The 21789-nt window shown below is 41.2% G+C and overlaps 1 protein-coding gene across 7 annotated transcripts in view; it reads right to left on the reverse strand.

The window, feature by feature from the left end:
• Positions 1-21789, reverse strand: part of PAK6 (p21 (RAC1) activated kinase 6) — a 91049-nt gene that overhangs the window by 36504 nt on the left and 32756 nt on the right. For 6 of the 7 annotated variants that reach the window (XM_042472552.1, XM_042472584.1, XM_042472534.1 and 3 more), the window contains one exon: positions 3703-3911. In XM_042472552.1, coding sequence (XP_042328486.1) covers positions 3703-3906 — 204 coding nt within the window. In that variant the 5' untranslated portion in view covers positions 3907-3911. Of the gene's footprint in view, positions 1-3702; positions 3912-10791; positions 11017-21789 lie in introns of those variants that run through there. The other variant, XM_042472574.1, reaches the window with a different exon arrangement.

Raw genomic sequence — 21789 nt, forward strand, 5'->3', positions numbered from 1 at the left:
ACATAATATCTTGAGTGATAGTATAGCCTGTGCGGCTGAGTTATTACTGTATTGGAAAGTTAAAACCAGACTTGTATATATGTAACAAAAGAAGACATAGTAACAACTTCATGTCAAAGTTACCTTCGCCTATTCTGTGTTAAAATAAACATTTATTCTTCTTTAACTATCTACTTGGCCTGTGATTTAACATCCATCCACACTACTGACCTATAAAAACCTACAGGGGTGTTGGGTCACAAAGAAGGAAAGAATTGTGAGGTGGTGGGGAAATGTTACAGGGATCACCCCCAGTATTTCCCTAAGTTTACTGAAATCAGCTTTCCTAAATTCTAGAATGTGAGCCTGACTATGCCTGGCTTCTCCTTTCCACTGTATAACAAACTCCAGAACATGATCACTTCCACCTAATGATCCCACCACTTCCACCCCATTAACCAGGTCATCCCTGTTGGTTAGGATCAGATGTAAAACAGCTGATTCTCTTGTTGCCTCTTCCACCTTTTGGACAATGAAGTTGTCTGCCAGCCAAGAAAGGAATTCTTGGCTGAGTTTTACTTCCAACAAATATCAGCATGGTTGAAGTCACCCATCACTACTACATCTCTCCTTTCTGTGTGTGGTCATCTGTTCTAGAAAGGCATCATCCAGTTCTTCAGTCTGTCTTAGAGATCTGTAGGAGACTCCCACAATGATATCCCTGTTGTTTCTTTCCCCTTTAATTTTTATCCAGATGTTTGCTACCTGGTTTCCACGATTAAAGTCCTGGATCTTTTCACAGATGTAAACATTCCTGACATATAATGCTCTCCTCCTTTCCTGTTTGTCCTATTTCTCTATAAAAGAGAAATATTACTACTTTCCATCCCACCAGATTTCAGTGATGCCTATTATATCGTATTTGGTTTGCTGTGCTAGGAGTTCAAGTTCATGTTGTTTATCTCTCTTGCTCTGTGCATTCATGTAGAGACATCTAAGATTATGGGACATGCCCCACGATGCCTATGAGCCTTATCACACTAGATGAATCCTGCTCAGAAATGGGATTTTAAAAGTTAAAAAAAAAACCCCTGCAAATTCAAGTGGTTTTTAAAACGCGTTTGCATCAAACAGCAATAACGCAAAAATAAAGTGAACAGAAAGTGGACAAAAATGACACCTTTTTATTTTCAGGAACTTCCCGGAAGTAAAAAGATGTCATTTTTGTCCACTTTTCATTTGCTTTATTTTTGTATTATTGCTGTTTGGAAGAAACGTTGGGTCCTCGCGCTATTTGCCTTGTTCTCTCTATAACCATTTTACTATTTTATGTCCAGCCCTTGATGAACCCTTGTGCTCCAGAATATTGTCTCCCTTCTCCTCATAATTCAGTTATGATCAATATTTTTGAGATTGTTGGCAAAATGTTTCTGCCAGCTGGCATGAGGTGCAACCCATCCCTTGCCAGAAGCCCCCCTCCTGAAACCAAAGGCCATGACGTCCGCTATTTTTGTTTATAATAGGTTTATATTTCTTTTAAATTTTGTTATCATAGAATCATAGAATAACAGTTGGAAGAGACCACAAGGGCCATCCGGTCCAACTCCCTGCCATGCAGGAACTCTCAATCAAAGCATCCCTGACAGATGGCCATCCAGCCTCTGTTTAAAGACCTCCAAGGAAGGAGACTCCACCACTCTATGAAGAAGTGTGTTCCACTGTCGAACAGCTATTACTGTCAGGAAGTTCCTCCTAATATTGAGATGGAATCTCTTTTCCTGCAGTTTGCATCCATTGCTCCGTGTCCTGTTCTCTAGAGCAGCAGAAAACAAGCTTGCTCCCTCCTCAATATGACATCCCTTTAAATATTTAAACAGGGCTATCATATCACCTCTTAACCTTCTTTTCTCCAGGCTAAAAATCCCCAGCTCCCTAAGTCGATCCTCATAGGGCATGGTTTCCAGATTGTTCACCATTTTAGTCACCCTCTTTTGGACACGCTCCAGTTTCTCAATGTCCTGTGTGTAAAAGAGTTCTAGAGGGCTAGAAAGCTTGTACACTGTTGTATTATCTTGAGTTGCCCTAACAAGGTCCTACTTCAATATAAATTTTGAAAATGTTTCTTGCAAACAACACCTGTGCTTCCTCTCTCCTGACTTTTTGGTTCCATATAAAGAGGAGGCCAGCTCCCACCTGCAGAAAGAATGGGAAGATAGCCTTGTCCCAGTTTCTCCCTAAATTTCCAAAGAGGAGGAGAAGCCAGATTACTCCAAGCAGTTCTCTTAACATCAGCTCCTAACCTACTCCAGTAACAGCTGCTTTGAGACGTAAGAGATTCCTGCTTCTAACAATGTCCTAGTATGTATGGCAGTTCCAGAGACTCCTTTCTAGGGGAACAAACACACTTCTCCCAAGAGCTTCTCCAGCTCTCTCAGCCTACTCCAGATGGAGGAGACTCTATTAGGGGCAATTCTAAAATGGGAAGAGGAAAACTAGGGTAGATTATTCCTCTTTTGCCCTGGTCGTATATCAGTTGACTTCTGTAGACACACATTTGTGCTGCACTTATTTGCTTTTTGCTAACACACTTCTTGCTATATTTCTGCAGAAAAGCAAAAAAGATGGAGAGTATTACACACCTTCCAATATTTCACAGAAGAAAACTGAGACACATGTGGAGAAGCAATATCAGAATGTGGTCAAGTTTGCAAAACTTATTATAAGGAAGAACACACAAGCTAAAAGAAGCTGCAGCAGTTTGCTTTTCCCTGAATCTACTGGGAAGGGCAAGATTCCACCCCTCCTTTCCTTTCTTCTGCCTCTCCTGAGTTAAATGAATGCAAACTACACTGATCGATTGACTGACTGACTGAATTTATACACACCATCTTTGTCCCGAGATGAAATCCAAGAAGGAACGTTTGCACTTTGAAATCAGTTTGCACCAATGGAAGAAAACTGAGGACACAGGAGGGAAATGGAAGGAAGAAAGAAAAACTGGGACATTTTAAAAGCAAGTGAAAAAGTGGGGTGGCAGATTATTAATTAGGACTGTTCTTGCCAAATCAGGGTACAGAACTAGCTGTAACAAACTCTCAGCTCAGCAAGGTGGCTATAAGGAATACTAGTGCCAAGTTTTCAAGCTTGGCTGCACCTCCTCCATTACCCACTTCGCCTCCCCCGTCCCTGGTTTCCTGTTCAGTGCTCATGTCATTGCTGGAAGTGCCATCTGGAAGCACCCTAATTATTACTTGATTCAACTGCAGCAAGATAATGCTAGTACTGTCTGTCCTTTTTCCAACTATAACACTGAAATAGGTTATTCCTGTACACAGAATGACATCCTTTCTGGAAGACTGTTTTGTGACCTCCTCTTTTCTCATAGTATGTGCTACTATAGAACATACACCATGCAAGAGAAAGTGATGGAAGTGGATTACATATTTTGTGTCAGATGAAATGGACTCTAGTCATAAACACTTATGCCATAGCTCTTGTGTTTTAAGACGTATTCTTTACTCCTGTAACAAACTAACATGACTATCCTCACTAGAAAGCCTTTTTCTCAAAATGCTCACAACATGGTTAATGATGAAGACTGACACACATTTTGATAGCTCTCTTCAGCAATGTTTTCCCATTTGTTCACATGTTCCTCATTAACAGAATAATGTACCAGTTGATTAGAGATGTTTTTGAGGAGTATGAATATTTCATTCTCACCTTCATAGGCTGGAGCTGTACCCGGGTGATCCTCGAAGGGTCCACAACAGGTTTCGGTCGTTTCAGAGTGTCCAGAATATTCTGCCATTGAGGAGGCAGACCAATAAATTTTCCCTCCTTTGGATCAAATGAGGTGTGCACACGATGCTCAAAGTTCTGAGGGGCAGAGATCTGAGGGCGTTTCTTCTTCTTCTTGCGAAACATTGTGCCTAAATGAGAGAGATAAAATGCCCTGGATTTGTATGGTCTGGTAACCAGATTGGTACAAAGTTAATTAGTTACATTCAGTATGTATTGGCCCTAGTGAGGATTCACATCCTCATGCTCACCACCAAACAGATGTCCTCATGCAGAGAGTGATATTCAAAAGTGCATCTATCTTCTCACTGTCTATGAACAAAGAAATTTACACATGTGCCTCATCTTTGCTGGATCAGACCAATGGCTTTTTAACTGATGGTTTTAATGCAGGGGTAGGAGAAGCTGCTGGATCCAATCTAATCCAATGTGATTCATTTTATATTCTTATATTTACAGAGTTCCTGAAACACGGGCAGCCATGTCTACAATTCATGCCAATGCAATTGTGCCTTAAACCAAAGGAATCACATTTTTACAGTACGAATGTATCACAGTTTCATATAATCATAGAGCTGGAACAACCCCCTGCCATGCAGGAACTCACAATCAAAGCATCCCCGAGAGATGGCCATCCAGCCTCTGTTTAAAGACCTCCAAAGAAGGAGACTCCACCACACTCCATACTAAACATACCCAGCTCTCTAAGTCTCTCTGCGTATGGCATGGCCTCCAGACCCTTCACCATTTTGGTCTCTCTCCTCTGGACACACTCCAATTTGTCAACAGTTTCAATGCAAGGAAAATACAATATTACCAAAACAGAACTGTTATTTGAGAGAAGATATCTAGATATTTATATACTGTATAATGCAGCCTTAGGTAAACATGGTGCTCCACCAACATTTGCAGATTTGCTCCATACATGGCTAGCTTCAGCTTTGCACAGAACTTTCCCTCATTCAGCAGATTTCAGCCACCTGCAAGCTTTTCTAGCTTCACATCGAGCTCTCTTGAGCCTGTTCACTTACCACAGTTTTCATATTTTTGTTCTAAATTTGGGTCAGAGGCAGAATGTGAATTTAGTAGGAATAATTGGTACTGCAGCAATCACAGACTTTTCTGGCAATATTTGCACTACACTTCACACTTCAGTATTATGCTTCCTAATGCAATAATATTCTACATTGTTCAAAGGTTCACAAATGACTAGTAGTATAGCTTCAAGCAAAGCATTATTTGACATGCTGTCCTTTATTTGCTGAGGTCAGCACAGCCCACAATAATTGGATTCTTAAAAGAGTCCATAAAAGATCAGTCAGTTTTTTTCACTTTCACCAAAAGTGGAAAAAACCCCACATATGGCACATGGCCAGTGTAGATTTCTCTGAAGAGACCTTAAGTCACAAATCAGTGGCTAAAAATGGCCTCCTTAATATCCAAGTGACAAAGACCATGAAGGCCAATTTCAAAGGTGGTCTGCTGGCAAAGAAATAGTCTAATCTTATCAGATTCCCTTAGCAAGGAAGAGCTAAACAAGGAAATTGTGTGTGAAGTATAGGTTGGCATTTCAAATCTCAGCAAAGAGGAAACTCAGCTGGATTATTTTAGTCAGACTTCTTCAACATGGTTCTCACTAGATGTTTCAAATGACAAGTCCCAGTATCACTGACCACCGTCCATGCTGACTGGGATAATGACAGATATAGTCCGAAACAACTGGAGGGCACAACAATGGAGAAGGTTATATTAATTAATGTCAGTACCTGTCTAATGTACTCCATTACATTATTAAATATATGCCCACATGTACAACTTCCTAGGTCTGCATCCACGTACACTTCAGATAATGTGAAGGAACAATGTTTGCTACGGATTGATAAATCTGCCAATTTGGTTTTGAATTTAAATTGATTTTTCCCCTACCCAAATTTGATTGTAATTTTTTTTCAAAGCCCACATGAAAATTTGTAATTTTTTTGATATGCAATTTTGTCCAATAAGTAATTTTTTGCAAGCAAAATGTCCCTAATGTAATTCATGTTTGCATATTATTTTTACTAGCAAACACATTTTTAAGTTGGAAAACTGCATTGTAAAATTTGGTAAAATAGAAATATCAAAGTGTGAATTAGGCTAGTTCACATTAAAATATGAATTGAATACATTTCATCCCCAGTTGACTTTAGTGGAACACAGAGCAAATCTACATCAGAATGTTCTTTTTTAAACCAGCAAATTCTGTTAAGGTTTGTTACTCCTGAGACACCTCAAAAACAATCACAGATGATGATGCAATAAGTCATAGCAGGTTACATTCAGTTGTGGCAATTATCAGATTCTGGCATAGGTTTTAGCATAGATATGTTATGCCTTCATAGATTTTTCATAAAATTTTTATAACTTATTTTGGATGACTTTTCACACACATCCTTAATGAAACACAGTTAAGGATATGAACCTACTTCATGACTCAACAGCCTACAGCAGCCTGTTGATGTCACTGATATGAATGAACTACTACCTTAAAGTTATCCAGAATCCATAGGAACAGATCAGGAAACCATGCCATGATATTAAGTAAGTGTGTCAGCTGCTGAGAGACTATATAAATCCCATCATAACCTTGACAAATGGTGTGATCCAGAATGTATTTAAAAACATTGTCTAATATAGTCCCCTCTCCCTCTGGTATCAGTTTGTCATGGTCCCCGAACATATTTTGAATATAGCCATATTTATTTGGAGACTTCAGGCATGAAAAGTAGAACAGCAGGCTGTAGAACAGTGATGTTCAACTGCAGCATGAGAAAAAATAGCCATTTTAATAAGAGACTCAGTAATTTTGCTTATTCAAGCTTTGTATTTCCTTCCTTAATATTTGTGCCCTTGTGGGTCTGAACCACTCCCATAATGACAAGCTTCTTTACACATAATGAAGTTTCCACCAACCAAGAAAATGACTTGAGATGTTCCTATGTTTAGTCACAGGAATGTGTATGTGTTGGTTTTACCATCTATGGTTTCCCACAGGTTGGCACTGCATCTTGACTGATACATTCAGCATTCAAAGGCACAACACAGTTCCAGGCAGAGAACGTGTGTGTGTGTGTGTGTGTGTGTGTGTGTACACATGTATCATAGAATCATAGAGTTGGAAAATACCACAAGGGCCATCTAGTCCAACCCCCTGCCATGCAGGAGCTCTCAAAGCATCCCTGATAGATGGCCATCCAGGCTCTGCTTAAAGACCTCCAAAGAAGGAGATTCCACCACACTCCAAGGGATTGTGTTCCACTGTCAAACAGCCCTTACTGTCAGGAGATTCCTCCTAATGTTGAGGTGGAATCTCTTTTCCTGCAGCTTGCATTCATTGCTCCAGGTCCTGTTCTCTAGAGCAGCAGAAAACAAGCTTGCTCCCTCCTCAATATAACATCCCTTCAAATATTTAAACAGGGTTATCATATCACTTCTTAACCTTCTTTTCTCCAGGCTAAACATCCCCAGCTCCCTCAGTCATTTCTCATAGGACATCATTTCCAGACCCTTCACCATTTTTGTTGCCCTCCTTTGGACACGCTCCACTTTCCCATTGACTCTCGATTTATGGTGACCCTGTGAATTTAGGCAAGGAATATTCAGAAGTGATTTTCTATTGTTTTCCTCTGAAATAAAGCCTACAGCACCTGGTATTCCTTGTGGCCCTCTATGTAAGTACTAAGCAAGCCTGACCCTGCTTTAGCTAGATCAGTGGTCCCCAAATTGTGCCCTTTAAGAGATTTTGGACATCAGCTCCCAGGAGCCTCAGCCATGTTGGCCTGGGATTCTGGGAGGTGAAGTCCAAAATCCTTTAAAGAGCACAGTTTGGAAATCACTGAGCTAGATCATAAAATCTATTAATGTTGCAGTCTTATGTTATTGTGTGTCTTCAAATAGTATCCAACTTATGGTAGCCCATGAGGTTTTCTTGGCAAGTTTCTTCAGAGGGGATTTATCATTGCCATTCTGGAAAGATAAGAGGTCACCCAATGGGTTTACATGGCCAAGATGTGATTTGAACCCTGGTCTCCAGAGTTGTAGTCCAACACTCAAACCACTACACCACACTGGATCTCTTTGCATTCTTCTACCAGTAGCAGTTAGTGGCTTCCACATCAGTGGGGAAGTGAATGTGCTCTCGGTTTCAGCCTGAACTTTAAGGCAGCTGTGCTGAGCCTATTTTAGAGATGAGGTTAGCACACTTTGATAGCTTATCTGAAGTCTGAACTAAAACTAAAAAGTGGATTCACCAATCCACTAGCATGGAAACCCACAACCACCACTGCTGATATACACTTCCTTAGGAACAGCTACGTGGACTCTGGACACTCCAGAGGAGGGTGACCACAATGTTGAAAGGTCTGGAAACCATGTTCTATGAGGAGTGGCTTAGGGAGCCGGATATGTTTAGCCTGAGGAAGAGAAGGTTAAGGTGAAACATGATAGTCATGCTTAAATATTTGAAGGGATGTTATATTAAGGATGGAGCAAGTTTGTTTTTTGCTACTCAAGAGGCTAGGACATGGAGCAACTGATTCAAGCTACAGGAAAAGAGATTCCATCTAAACATTAGGAAGAACTTCCTCCTGGTAGTAAGAGCTGTTCAACAATGGAATACACTACATGGAATTTCCTTCTTTGGAGGTTTTTAAACATTAGCTGGATGGCCATCTATCTGTAGCACTTTGTGTATTCTTGTTGGAAATAGCACTCTTACTGAACTCTTTGGTAGTTGAAGAGCATATTCTTTCTAGAAATTTAGGGGGGAGAAATATGTTTATGGCAAACTTCCTGTCTGTTTACACACACACACCCTCTTCCTGAGTCACATCTTTTTTGTTCCCTTGGCCCATCTGCATACTGTTCTCTCTCACTCTCTGATGGTCCAACCATGAAGCATGGGATTAGGAGATTCTCCTGAAGAAGAGAGCTCCATTTCTTCTTGCTAATATGTAGACTTTATCTTTTCTCACCTGTTAAGTAGCTGGATCTGTGTAATGAATTATGCACATGCAAGTTAGTGAGTAAAACTACTTTCTTATACCTTCTAGAGACGATTAATTCCTTTTACTTGGCTACATAAATGTGTGGTAGGGAGGTGGCTGGTCTTCTGTTCTATATGTCTGCCTTAGCACAATTTTAAACTCTCCTGAAGAGATTCAACAAATCTTGATTTTTAACTAAACTAACAATTCCTGTATGGAAAAGGGTTGGGACTGGATGGCCCTTGTTGTTTCTTCCAACTCTATGAATCTATGACTAAGTCCCTTTGAAATTAACATGCATTAAGACTGCACTCATAGCTTTATTCACAACATTGGGTTTTTAAAAATAAAATAAAATAAAATCTCACTGCCATGCCATATCCCCAAAGTGTTGTTGAAACCTCCTTCAGTTTCAAAAAAGTTTAGAATTTGTTGTGGTGGTAGGACTTCTGATCTGATTTCTCCAATTATAAAGCTTCCCTAGGTCCATGTAGACAGTTTTACGGCTCTTTGCATCCTGTCTCATTTCTTTCTCTGCCCATCCCCCTTTTCCCAAGGCAAAGGATGGCTGCTTAACTTGGGATACTATGAAAATGAATTAATGAAACAACCACTATTATTATTAGGCATAGTTAATTAAGAGTATTCTTCCCTATAACTTAAAGTCTTTGGTAAGAACTACTAACCTGGTTTTAAGCAACCATCCACCAAGACTTGTCTTTCAGTTTTTTCTGCTAAGACTTTGGTTCACGCGCTGGTCATTTTTCGCCTGGATTACTGCAATTCTTTGCTAACTGGGCTTTCTCTTTCCCATCTTGCCCCCTTGATTTCTGTGCAGCACTCTGCCACTAGGATAATTTTTTCCACCAACCATTATGATCATGTCTCACTCATCCCTTCACTGGCTCCCGATCCCATTTAGAATCTGTTATAAACTCTTATTACTAACTTTCAAAGCTCTTCCTGGTCTGGCCTCCACTTGTCAGCACTTGTTCCCCCCTATCTTCCTCTGCACTCCAGTGATTCGGGGCTATTGATTCAGCCAAGGATTTTCTCTACCCCTATTCTGTTGCCCCCTATTTTTGGAATCTCCTTTCCATGAAGTTGCGGACCACCACCTCTTTAGACTAATTTAAGTCCAAATTAAAGACTATTCTATTCAAGGAAGCCTTCCAACTTTTGTTTTGATTTTATGATTGTATATTTCATGTCATATTATTTGTATTCATTTACACTTTTACAATAATGTTTTAACTTTTTTATAGTGACATTATATTAATTTTATAATCTTGTTTGTGGTTTTAGATTGTGCGCCATAGGCAGGCTTTTGTTTCTAGTTTGGATTGTTGTTTCCTCTCCTTTGTAAAGTGCTATGTAAAGCCTATGGCACTATAGTGCCATAGGCTTTACAAAGTGGTAATACATAGTGGTAATAATGGAGTCAAACACTGAGATTTCATATTAATTTGCATATACACCCCCGCCCCCTGATTCTCTCCCAAGTCATATATGATCGATATTTGTTCACATCAAGTGAAGCTCTTATACTTGCATCCAACTGTGTATTGATGATGCCTCAACATTTTCTAGTGGCACTTATTGGAGATTTCCACAGGCTGTCATAGACTACCAGGTAGGTGGGAGCAATTTAAAGAGACAGAACAGCCAGCTTTAAAAAAAATCATGCAGAAAATACAGATTTTAAAAATCCTGTTTCAGTTTTAATAATCAGCTTGGTTTTTGCATTCTACTGAAGCTTGGGCAACAGCATTAAGTCAACCAATTATACATTGCCATTCTCATGCATTAAGTATCAGATTCCAACACTGCTGGGGAATATTTGCATTTCCACTCCCACCCTTCATTCCACCCTGCTTACAAAAAGCCTATATCAAACATGAGTTGATCTAGTAGAAAAAGAAATACATGAGAACAATTTTAATTCAGAATTGGATTTGGATGTGATAAGTAAATGTAAAATGCATACCTGAGGCTCAAGCAATTAGAGGAGGTCTCTTTTTTGACATATAGTCCGTACTCCAAGACACTGAAATTTCAGTAACCTACTAGGTATCTTTAGTCTTTTCAGTTCAGTGCTCACATCTGCACTGAGAGAAATGCCACAAGCATAAATAATCAGTCACTGCCATAATGGAAAAGACGCTAGAGACTGAAATTCTCTCCACTATCAAGTCCCTGCTGCCCAGAAAGCCACGTCAGATTTTTCAACTCCGGATATAGCTTTTTCATAGATAATACAATTCCAAAGCCTGTCACATCTCCCAGTGAGTATGAAAAAACCCACAGCCGGCAGATTCAGAGCAAGGGGAGGGATCAACTGGGAAGGAGGGACAAGATAAGAAAAAAAGCGTCAGGAGGGAAAATGAGATCTGATTGTTCACAGGGGCAAGAGAAGAGGATATAAGCAAAGAGCAAAGAAGTCAGGTGCAATTGGGGTAGGGTGCTAGTGGTCACAATGTGACCTGAATATAGCACAAGCACCCCAGAGAGTGGACCTTCTGGATTAAAAAAAATGGCATGGAGATGATAACAAAGAAGTGTTGTTGTTGTTGTACTTTTAAAGACATTTATACTATGTTTCCAGTATTAAGTCAAATCAGCTCTTACACTGAGATCTGTTTCTAAACTGAGAGGTTTGCAACCGTCAAGAAATTCCTAAGATCAAAAGTGTGGATAGATCACTGTAAGCCCAAACTGACAGGAAAACACACCATGAGGGAAGAACAATGACACACAACAGTGATGCCTAACTGTGGGTCTCAAGTTGATGGAACTTCTCATTTTTGTGTCTCTTCAAGTTATTTCTGATTTAAGGCGACCTTAAGGTGATCCTATTGCTGGATTTTTCCTGCCAAGATTTGTTCAGAGGGGGTTTGCCTTTGCCTTCCTCTGAGAGAGGATGACTTGTCCAAGGTCACACAACATGTTGCAATGGCTGAGCTGAGATAAACACCCTTGTTTCCAGACTTGTAATCCAACACACCAACTTCTACAACACACTGGCTACTATTGGGACTACCGTTCCCCAAACCCTTCATTGACAGCCACGTTCACTGCCATGTCTGGGAACTGGCCCACAAGTCAGGACCTATTGGTTTTTTGTGGGGTTTTTGGGCTATGTGGCCATGTTCTAGAAGAGTTTCATCCTGACATTTCTCCAGCATCTGTGGCTGGCATCTTCTGGCGAAACGCCAGGAAGAAACTCTTCTAGAACATGGCCACATAGCCAGAAAAACCCACAAAACACTATGGATGCCGGCCATGAAAGCCTTCGATTTCACTCAGGACCTATTGGTTTAAAGAGAAGAAAGAAATAATGAAGACAATACTCACATACATTGACTGTTAATAAAAACAAAATTAATGGTGACCAACTTCAGCAATAAGTGATTGTATTTTCATTTGTGAAATAAACTCCAGGGTTAACCCTCCCTTATTTTCAAGGCTTCATATCATCTAATCACATTCCACATTCCAACACTTCATGCTTCCTTGTTGAATGTCAATAAGTGATATGTCATTGTATCATGATATACCAAACAACAAACATAAATGTGTGGAGTAACCTATTAGGAGCATGGGCATTACCCTTAATTGACCTTGTATTCTGCTTTGGTCAGGCCTCACTTGGAATATTGGCTCCAGTCCTAAACACTACAATTCAAAAAGGATGTTGAGAAGCTGGAGTTTTTCCAAAGGAGGGAGACTAGACACTATAGTTCTATTGATGGAGCCTAAAATTGCACTGGCCTTGTTAGCTGCTGCATCACACTGTTAACTCATGTTCAGTACTTGGCAGGTGTGCTCAGAGATGGAGTGCACCCTCATTTTCCTTCCCCTCAAAGCCCAGATCAGCTCTGTCTTCATAATCTGAATTGCCTGCCCATCTCTCCGCTCCTCACCAGTAAGCAGCAGCTCCACTGGTGCTTGACAGCTGACAGGGGGCATGTTTTGGATATAAAATAGTTCCCTGTATCCTGTCCAAGAAAAAACACACACACACATACATCATACTTCGATGCACCTGTCACTACAGAATGTCAGTCTATTACTGTATACTGACAGGAAGGAGGAGGATGAGATTTAGTTATCATATTTTGAAAAGTGAATGAGCTTCTTAATTCAATTTTCTTTATAAAGACCAAAGAAAGGAAATAATAGAATCATAGAGTTGGAAGAGACCGCAAGGGCCACCAGTCCACCCCCTGCCATGCAGGAAATCACAGTCAAAGCATCTCCGACAGATGGCCATACAGCCTCCGTTTGAAGACCTCCAAGGAGGGAGACTCCACTACACTCCTAGGAAGTGTGTTCCACTGTCGAACAGACCTTACTGTCAGGAAGTTCCTCCTAAGGTTGAGGTGAAATCTCTTTTCCTGTAGCTTGCATCCATTGTTCCGAGTCCTGTTCTCTGGAGCAGCAGAAACGAGCTTGCTCCCTCCTCAATAAAATCCCTCAAATATTTAAACAGGGCTATCATATCACCCTCTTAACATTCTTTTCTCCAGGCTAAACATCCCCAGCTCCCTCAGTCATTCCTCAAGGGCATGGTTTCCAGAACCTTCACCATTTAGTCGCCCTCCTTTGGATATGCTACAGTTTCTTCACATCCTTTAAATTGTGGTGCCCCGAACTGGACACAATATTCAATGTGGGGCCTCACCAGGAAGAACAGAGTGGCACTATTACTTCCTTTGATCTATACTCTATTGATGCAGCCTAAAATCGCACTGGCCTGTTAGCTGCCACATCACACGTGTGACTCATGTTCAACTTGTGATCTACTTGGACTCAGATCCTTCACATGTATCTCGTTCAGCTAGGTGTCACCCATTCTATATCTGTGCATTTCATTTTTCCACCCTAAGTGTTGTACCTTACATTTTTCATGTTGAAATTCATTTTGTTAGCTTTGGCCCAGCTTTCTAATCATTCAGGTCATTTTGATTTTGAACCTGTCCTCTGGGGTATTAGCTATTCTCCTAATTTGGTGTCATCTGCAAATTTGATAAGTATTCCCCCAATTCTAATAAGATCCAAGGATATGAAAATTAGGGCTAAATTACATCTATTGAATTAGATACCACAGTCAATGGTAAAGAGAGTTGTCAAGAGGTCAAGGAGATTCAACAGAGAGGCTGTTCCACTATCTTTGCCCAACAGCTGGAGATGCCATGCCATAGGGTAACCAAGCCTCTTCCACTGCTATAACCTAGGGCCCTTTCACATACACACTTATGGTGTTGTGATCTACTTTAACGGTTGAGACAATATCCTATGGAATCCCATGTTTTGCACTTTAGGGAGAGGTTTCTGCCTAGAATTCTCAGCCAGAGAGCTCTAGTGTTTTTCTAAAACACAAACACCATGACTCTGTGGGATGCAGCTTTGCCATTAAAAGTGGAGTCATAGTGCTGTAATAGAATCCTGCAAAAGGGCCCCAGGTCTGAACCTCAATTGAAGTAAGACTCACCAAAACCATCTCACAAAAGAGCACAGATGTGCCGTAGAGTTGAGCACAATTTACCCCAGCCAGATATGTAAGAACTGTGGGGGGGGGGGGGGGCGCAAATTATCAGATGAATTTTAGCAGTATTTCATCCATCTTCTTGGATATACAAGCTTAAATTCACCTCAGAAGAGAGAACCAGAAGGTTCTCGAACATCTGCAAAAATTGACCTGTACTAACAGTGGAGTCCAAGACATGACTGATACAGTGTTGCATATTCCATCTAGGATTCCACTGCATCACCATCGAGGTCAGATTTAAGTGACCTGAACCATCTGGGAAAGCTTCACTGCATGATTGGGTGGACACAGTAACTTGGAAGGGGAGGGAATTGCTTCTTTGTTACTGTGTAAAAACCCAATACCAGCTACAGAATTGACCTCAGTAATGAGCTCTTACTGTGTTTTACTTAAACTCAGAATTCTCCCTCACTCCATTTCTAGAAATTGCCAACTGCTTTCATTTGTCCCCAGCTCAGGTGAATACAAAGCTGAAATGAGTATTGCTAGATCACCAGGAAGTAAACCTATGGCGTACGTGCCAGAGATGGCATGTGAAGCCATTTTTCAGGGCACATGAGGGTTGGGAAGAGGAGGAACACGCGAATGTTCCTGGTGGTGCAGTGGTTAAATGCCTGTACTGCAGCCATTCACTCAAAAACCACAAGGTTGCGAGTTCAAGACAGCAAAAGGGCCCAAGCTCGACTCAGGCTGCACCTTCCAAGGTCACTAAAATGAGTACCCCAGACTGTTGGGGCAAATTAGCTTACTTGCAATTAGCTTATGCTGTTCACCACTATGATCTTTGGAATAGCGGTATATAAATAAAACAAATTATTATATTATGCCTTTTTTTCTCCCCTTTCCTGCTGTCCTGGGGCTTCAGCTGTCTCTGGAGAGGCAGCTGAAAGCCCGGGAGGGTGTGGGGGATAGGAGAAACAGGTGTGTGCCTGTTCCTCCCTCCTGGTTGTTTCCAGGCCATCTCTGCCTCCAGAGACAGATGAAGGCTGGGGGGGGGGGGGAAGGAAGAACAGACATGGCAGGAAAGCAGCTGAAGGCCGGAAGGCAGGGGGAAGAGTCTGCCCAGAAGTCCCGCTACTGGAAGGAGAATGTCCACCCTCCAGAAGGCAGAGGTCCTGCCCCCAGCAGTGGGTAACACCCAGTGCTGGAATGCCTTTTAGTCTGGGCACCCAGTCGCTAAAAGTTTCACCATCACTGACTAGAGTTTCAGCATTCCACAGACCAAACAGAGTTCAGTAGGAGGAGTTCGTCAGTGGAACAAACTCCCTTGAAGTGTAGTGGAGTCTCTTCCTTAGAGGTCTTCAAACAGAGGCTGGATGGCCATCTGTTGGGGATGCTTTGATTGTGTTGATTTCCTGCATGGCAGGGGTGTGGACTGGATGGCCCTTGCAGTCTCTTCCAACTCTACGATTCTATGAGCCACAATTTCCAGAAAAAGAGTCAAAGTCTCTGGAATCCATTGGCCCCTGAGAGCAAAACATCCTAATAAATCTTCCATCTTTGCAGAGGGTAAACAGCCACTTAGTCTAAATTTCACATGAAGTGACTTGTTCATGGAAAGGAACTGTTAAACCCTTCCCCACCAACAGACTACTATTCTCCCATCCAGTATAAAATGAACCAATAAATCTGTGGCATGTCCTGCTCCATGTGTTGGGCCAATGGCATGCTGGCTTTCCAACGAATGCGGGTGAATCCATTCTGGGTCTTAGTCTTTAAAGGAGTTATCTGAAGTACTGAACCTATTTGGGGTCTCAGGACCTAGTGCCCTGTATCCTTGAAGTTCAATTATAACCCAGAGTAATTTTTTTACCCGTCTGACATTAGGATACTGTCTCCCACCAGAGAGCCATGGCTGTCACAGCAGACCACAAAGCCCCAAGATGGCTCCATTCTGCATCCTCATCATGAATGTTGAGGCACCTCATGATAATCATTCTGTGAGCCACAACACACAGTTCAAGTTCACCTCCATCAGCTCAAAGGCTGGTGAGCAGTGGGGTGGTGTGTACATCAGCAGAATCTCCTGCCTGCCCTGTTTCCATCACAATATATTAACATTCAGACTGGCAGTCAACTGAGGGCAGAGGGTGCGGGAATTACATAGTTCTGTATTCTCACTGTTTAAATAGATTTCCAACTAATAAACTCTAAATCAGACAAAAAGTAAGTTTCTCATTACAACTCACCTTGGCATCTATCCTTACATACCTACTAAATATATGCAACCTGAGGAAGTAGACTCAAGTCTACAAGAGCTTATGCGATAACCTTCTTTCCTTCAGGTAGTCTCAAAGGTGCTACGGATCCCTTTGTGCACTGATTTTCCAGACTAACATGGCTATGTCTTGGAACAATGCATGATATTGTATGTCAGTATAAGGACTGTGCACCCCTCCAGATGCCTTGTTTTTTGCTGAGTTACATTTGGAAAGGCACATCACTCCCAACTCCCTCCCCCCTTTTCAGTGGCGGTATGTTGTTTTTTTCTGCATAAAGTGTTCTTTGGCATGTTCACGTTTGAACTGAAAAGACAGAGGTTCATATTACTTTGCATAAAAACAAAAGTGACACTTTCCCAGAAGAGTTTATTAAAATTTACCTGGCATGGACTAGCAGGCAAACAGTAATAAGAGGGAGGAAGAGACATGGCTTGATATGAGAAAGCAAGCACACAATGACTGCTGTGGTTACCCTTTCAGTGCAGGCTTTATGATGGTAAGGGCTTACACAATAAAAGATCTATAGCATTTTTTTGCTTCCTTACTCTCTAGGCCCTAGGGAAAAGCCCTCCTGCCCTATTATACAGTCACTTTTAGTATGTCAAATTCTTGTTTTCTCTCCCTGATAATAAAGCTTTGCTACTGGCAAGATGAGTGTTTCAACAGCACTAACAGCACTGCGGACTGATGCATACTCTAAATCCTTTTCTGAACACAGATTAATCATTCCATTAAAAACAAGCTTGAGAGTAAGAGACAGAGAGAAAAAGAAATGTTTATTATATATTACGTGGGTGTATTTGGGGACAGATGAGAACGAAGCTGCAAGATCAAATAATGTATACAAAGCACCCAGATGGGTGCAGGAGGTGAGGGGAGGAATGAAATTAAACCCCTTTTCATTTCTTTCATTTTAATTGGCCATATCTGTCCATAACAAACATACTGAATTTATTTTCTAAAAATATGAATGGTACATATCAGAACATAAGAATGTAAAGAATGCTCACTATATTCATTTACTGACAGAAAAAATAGCTTCCTGAAACTGGGAAAATTGGGTGGGAAGAATAACACAATGCAGAAATTTTGCAGTTTTCATCACCTAGTAATTACATAGGCTGAAGTATTTCAGGAAATTATTCTGGATGAAATACATATGGAGAGTTGTATGAAATTAGTGGTTATTTTGCAAAAACAAACAAACAAAACAAACAAACAAACCTAGAACACAGTTGAGCCAGAATTTCCAAACTATATCAATACCATGGTTTCAGCAAAAGTTGTTTTCATTGGGGAAAGAGAAAGCATAAGTGAGAAACAAAAAACAAAAATGGAGGGAGATATAAAAAATTTAGAGCTTAAGAGAGTAGGCAACATTTTTAAACACTAACTGTTCTACACAGAGCTCCAACTGGTGTCCTGGTAGGCTGCTTCTTTGTAATGTGCAGATGAGGGAAGTACAATTTCCAGAAGGCTAAACTTGGAAAGCCACATCCCCCCCCCCCATCCCAACATCTCCCAACATTTAATTAAAACGATTCCTTGTACCCTCTGTGGGGTACAATTTCCTGTCTTTCGGGCCCCTGGGTTGTTTATAGGCTAGTGTGTGTGTGTGTGTGTGTGTGTGTGTGTGTGTGTGTCCGAAATCAGAAGGGGCTGCTGACCTACGTTAGGTTTATAGCAGTCCACAGTGTGGGGGTAACCATAAGGTATTCCCTCCATGCTCCCAGAAGGTTACAAGAGGCCTCTCCATTTAAAGTATTTTGGAGGGTGTCAGGGGCCATGGTGATGTACAATTGCTAGAGTTCCCCCTCCCAAAACACAGGGTCACATCTGGTCTATGGGCTGCACTTCATCCATTTTGTCTTAGTCTGAATTATTCTATATTGAGTCTGTTCCAAAAGCATCATTTCAGTGGGGGGGAGATAGTAGCTCCCAATAGATAGGAAGGGCCGCAATCTTTATCTTTCGACAATGCATCTGGAATAATGCTATAACAATGCAAATATGTAATATCACTCCAACTTGTGCAATGTAAGAAAACATCAGAGCTATTGAGCCATCAGTTCCAGCTCTGTCATCCTTGCAGTAGCAAAGCAGCTAAGGTAACTTGTTTCAGCAAAACTTTGAAAACATTTCTTCTGCACTTCACACACACACACACAGCAAAAATTGGAATGCAACCTCAAATATTGTAACTTGTGAATGTCTAAGTAGTGTGTTACTTAGAATTATCTGAGATCTAGTCAAATAAATAAAAATGGCAGATTATTGTTGAAAGACAATTAGAGAACTTATAAATACCTTCCCTAATCTATACCAGTCTCAGCTCCCACTTCTAGTCCATTTAAACAAAGTTTTCTCTAGAGTCCAGTTCATGAAAAATTAGTTCAATGAGTTCACAGCAGAAGCCAGCTGTGCACAGCATGAATTACCTTGTATCTGTAACATCACCCTACAAGAGAGAAATCTGTGACCACTCCCATTTCTATAAGAGATAGTCCCAAAGAAACTCCATTCATGCTGGGGCAACAGTGCCTTTAACCTGTTTATCTTCATCAAGAGCATCATAGTAATGGCAAAGCATTAAGATTATACAAGCTGCTCATGCATTTTCCTTTTACAGATAGAATCCTGTTTTTATAGCTAGAATCTTGTCACAAATGCCAGTTCTCCACAGCCTGCACCACACACTAGTGAACATTATTCTCAATGGAAGGAATGCTATAGTTATGTGAATTAACCCTGTGTTTTTGCTTTATGGTATTTGTCCACTGCTAAGGAAAATCAACAATCTTAAGATATACAGATGGCACCATACTACTAGTGTGAAGCATCACAGACTTGAAACAATTACTAAAGAAAGTCAAAGAAGAAAGTGCAAAGGCAGGCCTAATGTTAAACATAAAGAAAACAAAAATAATGGAGGATTTATATAAATTCAACCTAGATAATGAGAAAAGTGAAATAGTTAAAGATTTCCAATATCTTGGATCAAACATTGATAAGAATGCAGACTGAAGCCAAGAAATCAGAAGAAGATTAGGAATGGGAAGGGAAGCCATGAAAGAACTAAACATAATCTTAAAGTGTAAAGATATACATCTGAACACTAAAATTAGAATCGTCCATGCCACTGTATTCCCCATTAGCATGTACAGATGTGAGAGCTAGACAGCAAAGAAAACAGATAGGAAGAAAATTAATTCATTTGAGATGTGGTGCTGGAGAAGAGTACTGAGGATATCGTGGATGGCCAAAAAGACAAACAATTGGGTCCTAGAACAAATCAAGTCTGAACTCTTCAGGCTGTCCTACTTTGGCTACATCCTGAGAAGGCATGACTCATTAGAAAAGATAATGATATTGGAGAAGGTGGAGGGTAGTAAAAAAAGAGGAAGACCACAAGCAAGATGGATAGACTCAGTCAGGGAGACCACAGGCCTGAGCCTACAAGACCTGAGCAAAGCAGTGAAGGATAGGGAGGACTGGAGACATCTCATTCACAGGGTCGCCATGAGTCGAGGTTGAAGACAGCTAACAACAACAACAGGGCAGTTCCATAAATTGCCTATACTGCAGCCTGAACAAATCTAAGAAATATGAAATATGTGGGGGGGAAACCTGACATCCTTTCACTTTGTAGGATCATACAACATAAAGTAAAATGGGGACGCAAACAGATCATTAAACACTATTCTCAATTGAGAGAATTGAGAACTACATTCTATAAATTAGTTCTATGTTTGCACAATAGTATACAGAAAATTTGCCAGAATCAAGGCAGTTTTGACTATTTTTTAATTTGTAATTTGTAATTTTTACAAATCCCAGAATCCTCTGCAAAAACTACAGCAGATAGCAGGGGTCCCTCGGCAAAAATTACAAGTTAAAAGATGGGGGGGGGAGGAGGTATTCAGAAATTCAATTTTTTCTGAGGCAAGAGATAGTCTGGATTGATCAGAGCAAGGGTGCATTATATTAAATGATATGGCTTATAGTTTGGGGGACTGGGGATGTCCTTTCTACAGTGCTTTCCTCCCACCAGACACGTGTGTGTGTATGGCAATGTATACTAATACCCATATGTTTTGAATCAAAGAATTTTAGGCTTGGAAGGGATCTTGTCATTTAAACCCATACTTAGGGGCTGTATAGACTGGCATCAAAGGCTAGCATGGGGCGGAGTGGGGGCGTGGTGTCCACATGATGTACGCCCAGACTCTGCCTCCATGCCAATGTGACGCCGCATGCCCCACCACACAGCATGTGGCATTATGGGGCTCCTCTGGTGCTGTGTCTACATGACACAGTACCAAAGGAATGCAGAAAAGCTGCAGCGTCGGCATCTATGGCACCCTTTCCATAGCACAGAAATGAACTGCTTGTTGCACCATGGAAAGGCCAGATTGGGGCCACAGCGTGCAGTTGCTGCGGCCCCGATCTGGTGAAGAAAGAGGCAGCTGCAGGCTGCCCCTGGGGGGGGGGATCTGTACAGCCCCTTAGCCAGTTCAGGAACTTTGGAACTACAGCAACCTGACCAACTGGTCATTCATCCTCACCACCAGCAAAGGAGAGCACACTAACCAGAAGCAGTTTGTTCTACTGTGAAGCAGCTCTCAGGCTGCATCCAAACTACAGAAATAATCCACAAATAACACCACTTTGATGGCCATGGCTCAGTGCTATAGAATCCTGGGCTGTGTAATTTTGTGAGACATTTAGCTTTCTCCATCAGAGAGCTCTCGTGCCACAACAAACTACAGTTCCCAGAATTCCATAGCACCAAGCCATAGCTGTTAAGGTGGTGTCAAACTGGGTTATTTCTGCAATGCAGATGAAGTCATTCTGATAGGATATTTCTAGGGAGGTTTAGAAGAAATTTACCTCTTTGTCACTAATTAGCTCTAGCATTAGTCCTCCAGAAAAACTGGGTATAAATCTAGAGCACCAGAGACCTGTATATTCTGGTGGATAAGTGTGTGTGTGTGTGTCTGTGCGCACGCTTGTTTGTTTGTTTGTCTGAGGAGGCAGAGTCATGATAATCAGACCTATCTGACCTTTTCCAGTATATCTAACCATGTATGAATGGTGTGAACGGTACAAGACCCATCCAGCCAAACATGATGCACAGCCCCAATCCAATATTTTACTAATCTGTCCCCATGCCAAGTCTCTCAGGTCTGTAACACTTTGAAGTTATCACTCA

This window comes from Sceloporus undulatus, chromosome 1 (assembly GCF_019175285.1).
Source record: "Sceloporus undulatus isolate JIND9_A2432 ecotype Alabama chromosome 1, SceUnd_v1.1, whole genome shotgun sequence".
In the NCBI taxonomy this organism is placed as follows: domain Eukaryota; kingdom Metazoa; phylum Chordata; class Lepidosauria; order Squamata; family Phrynosomatidae; genus Sceloporus; species Sceloporus undulatus.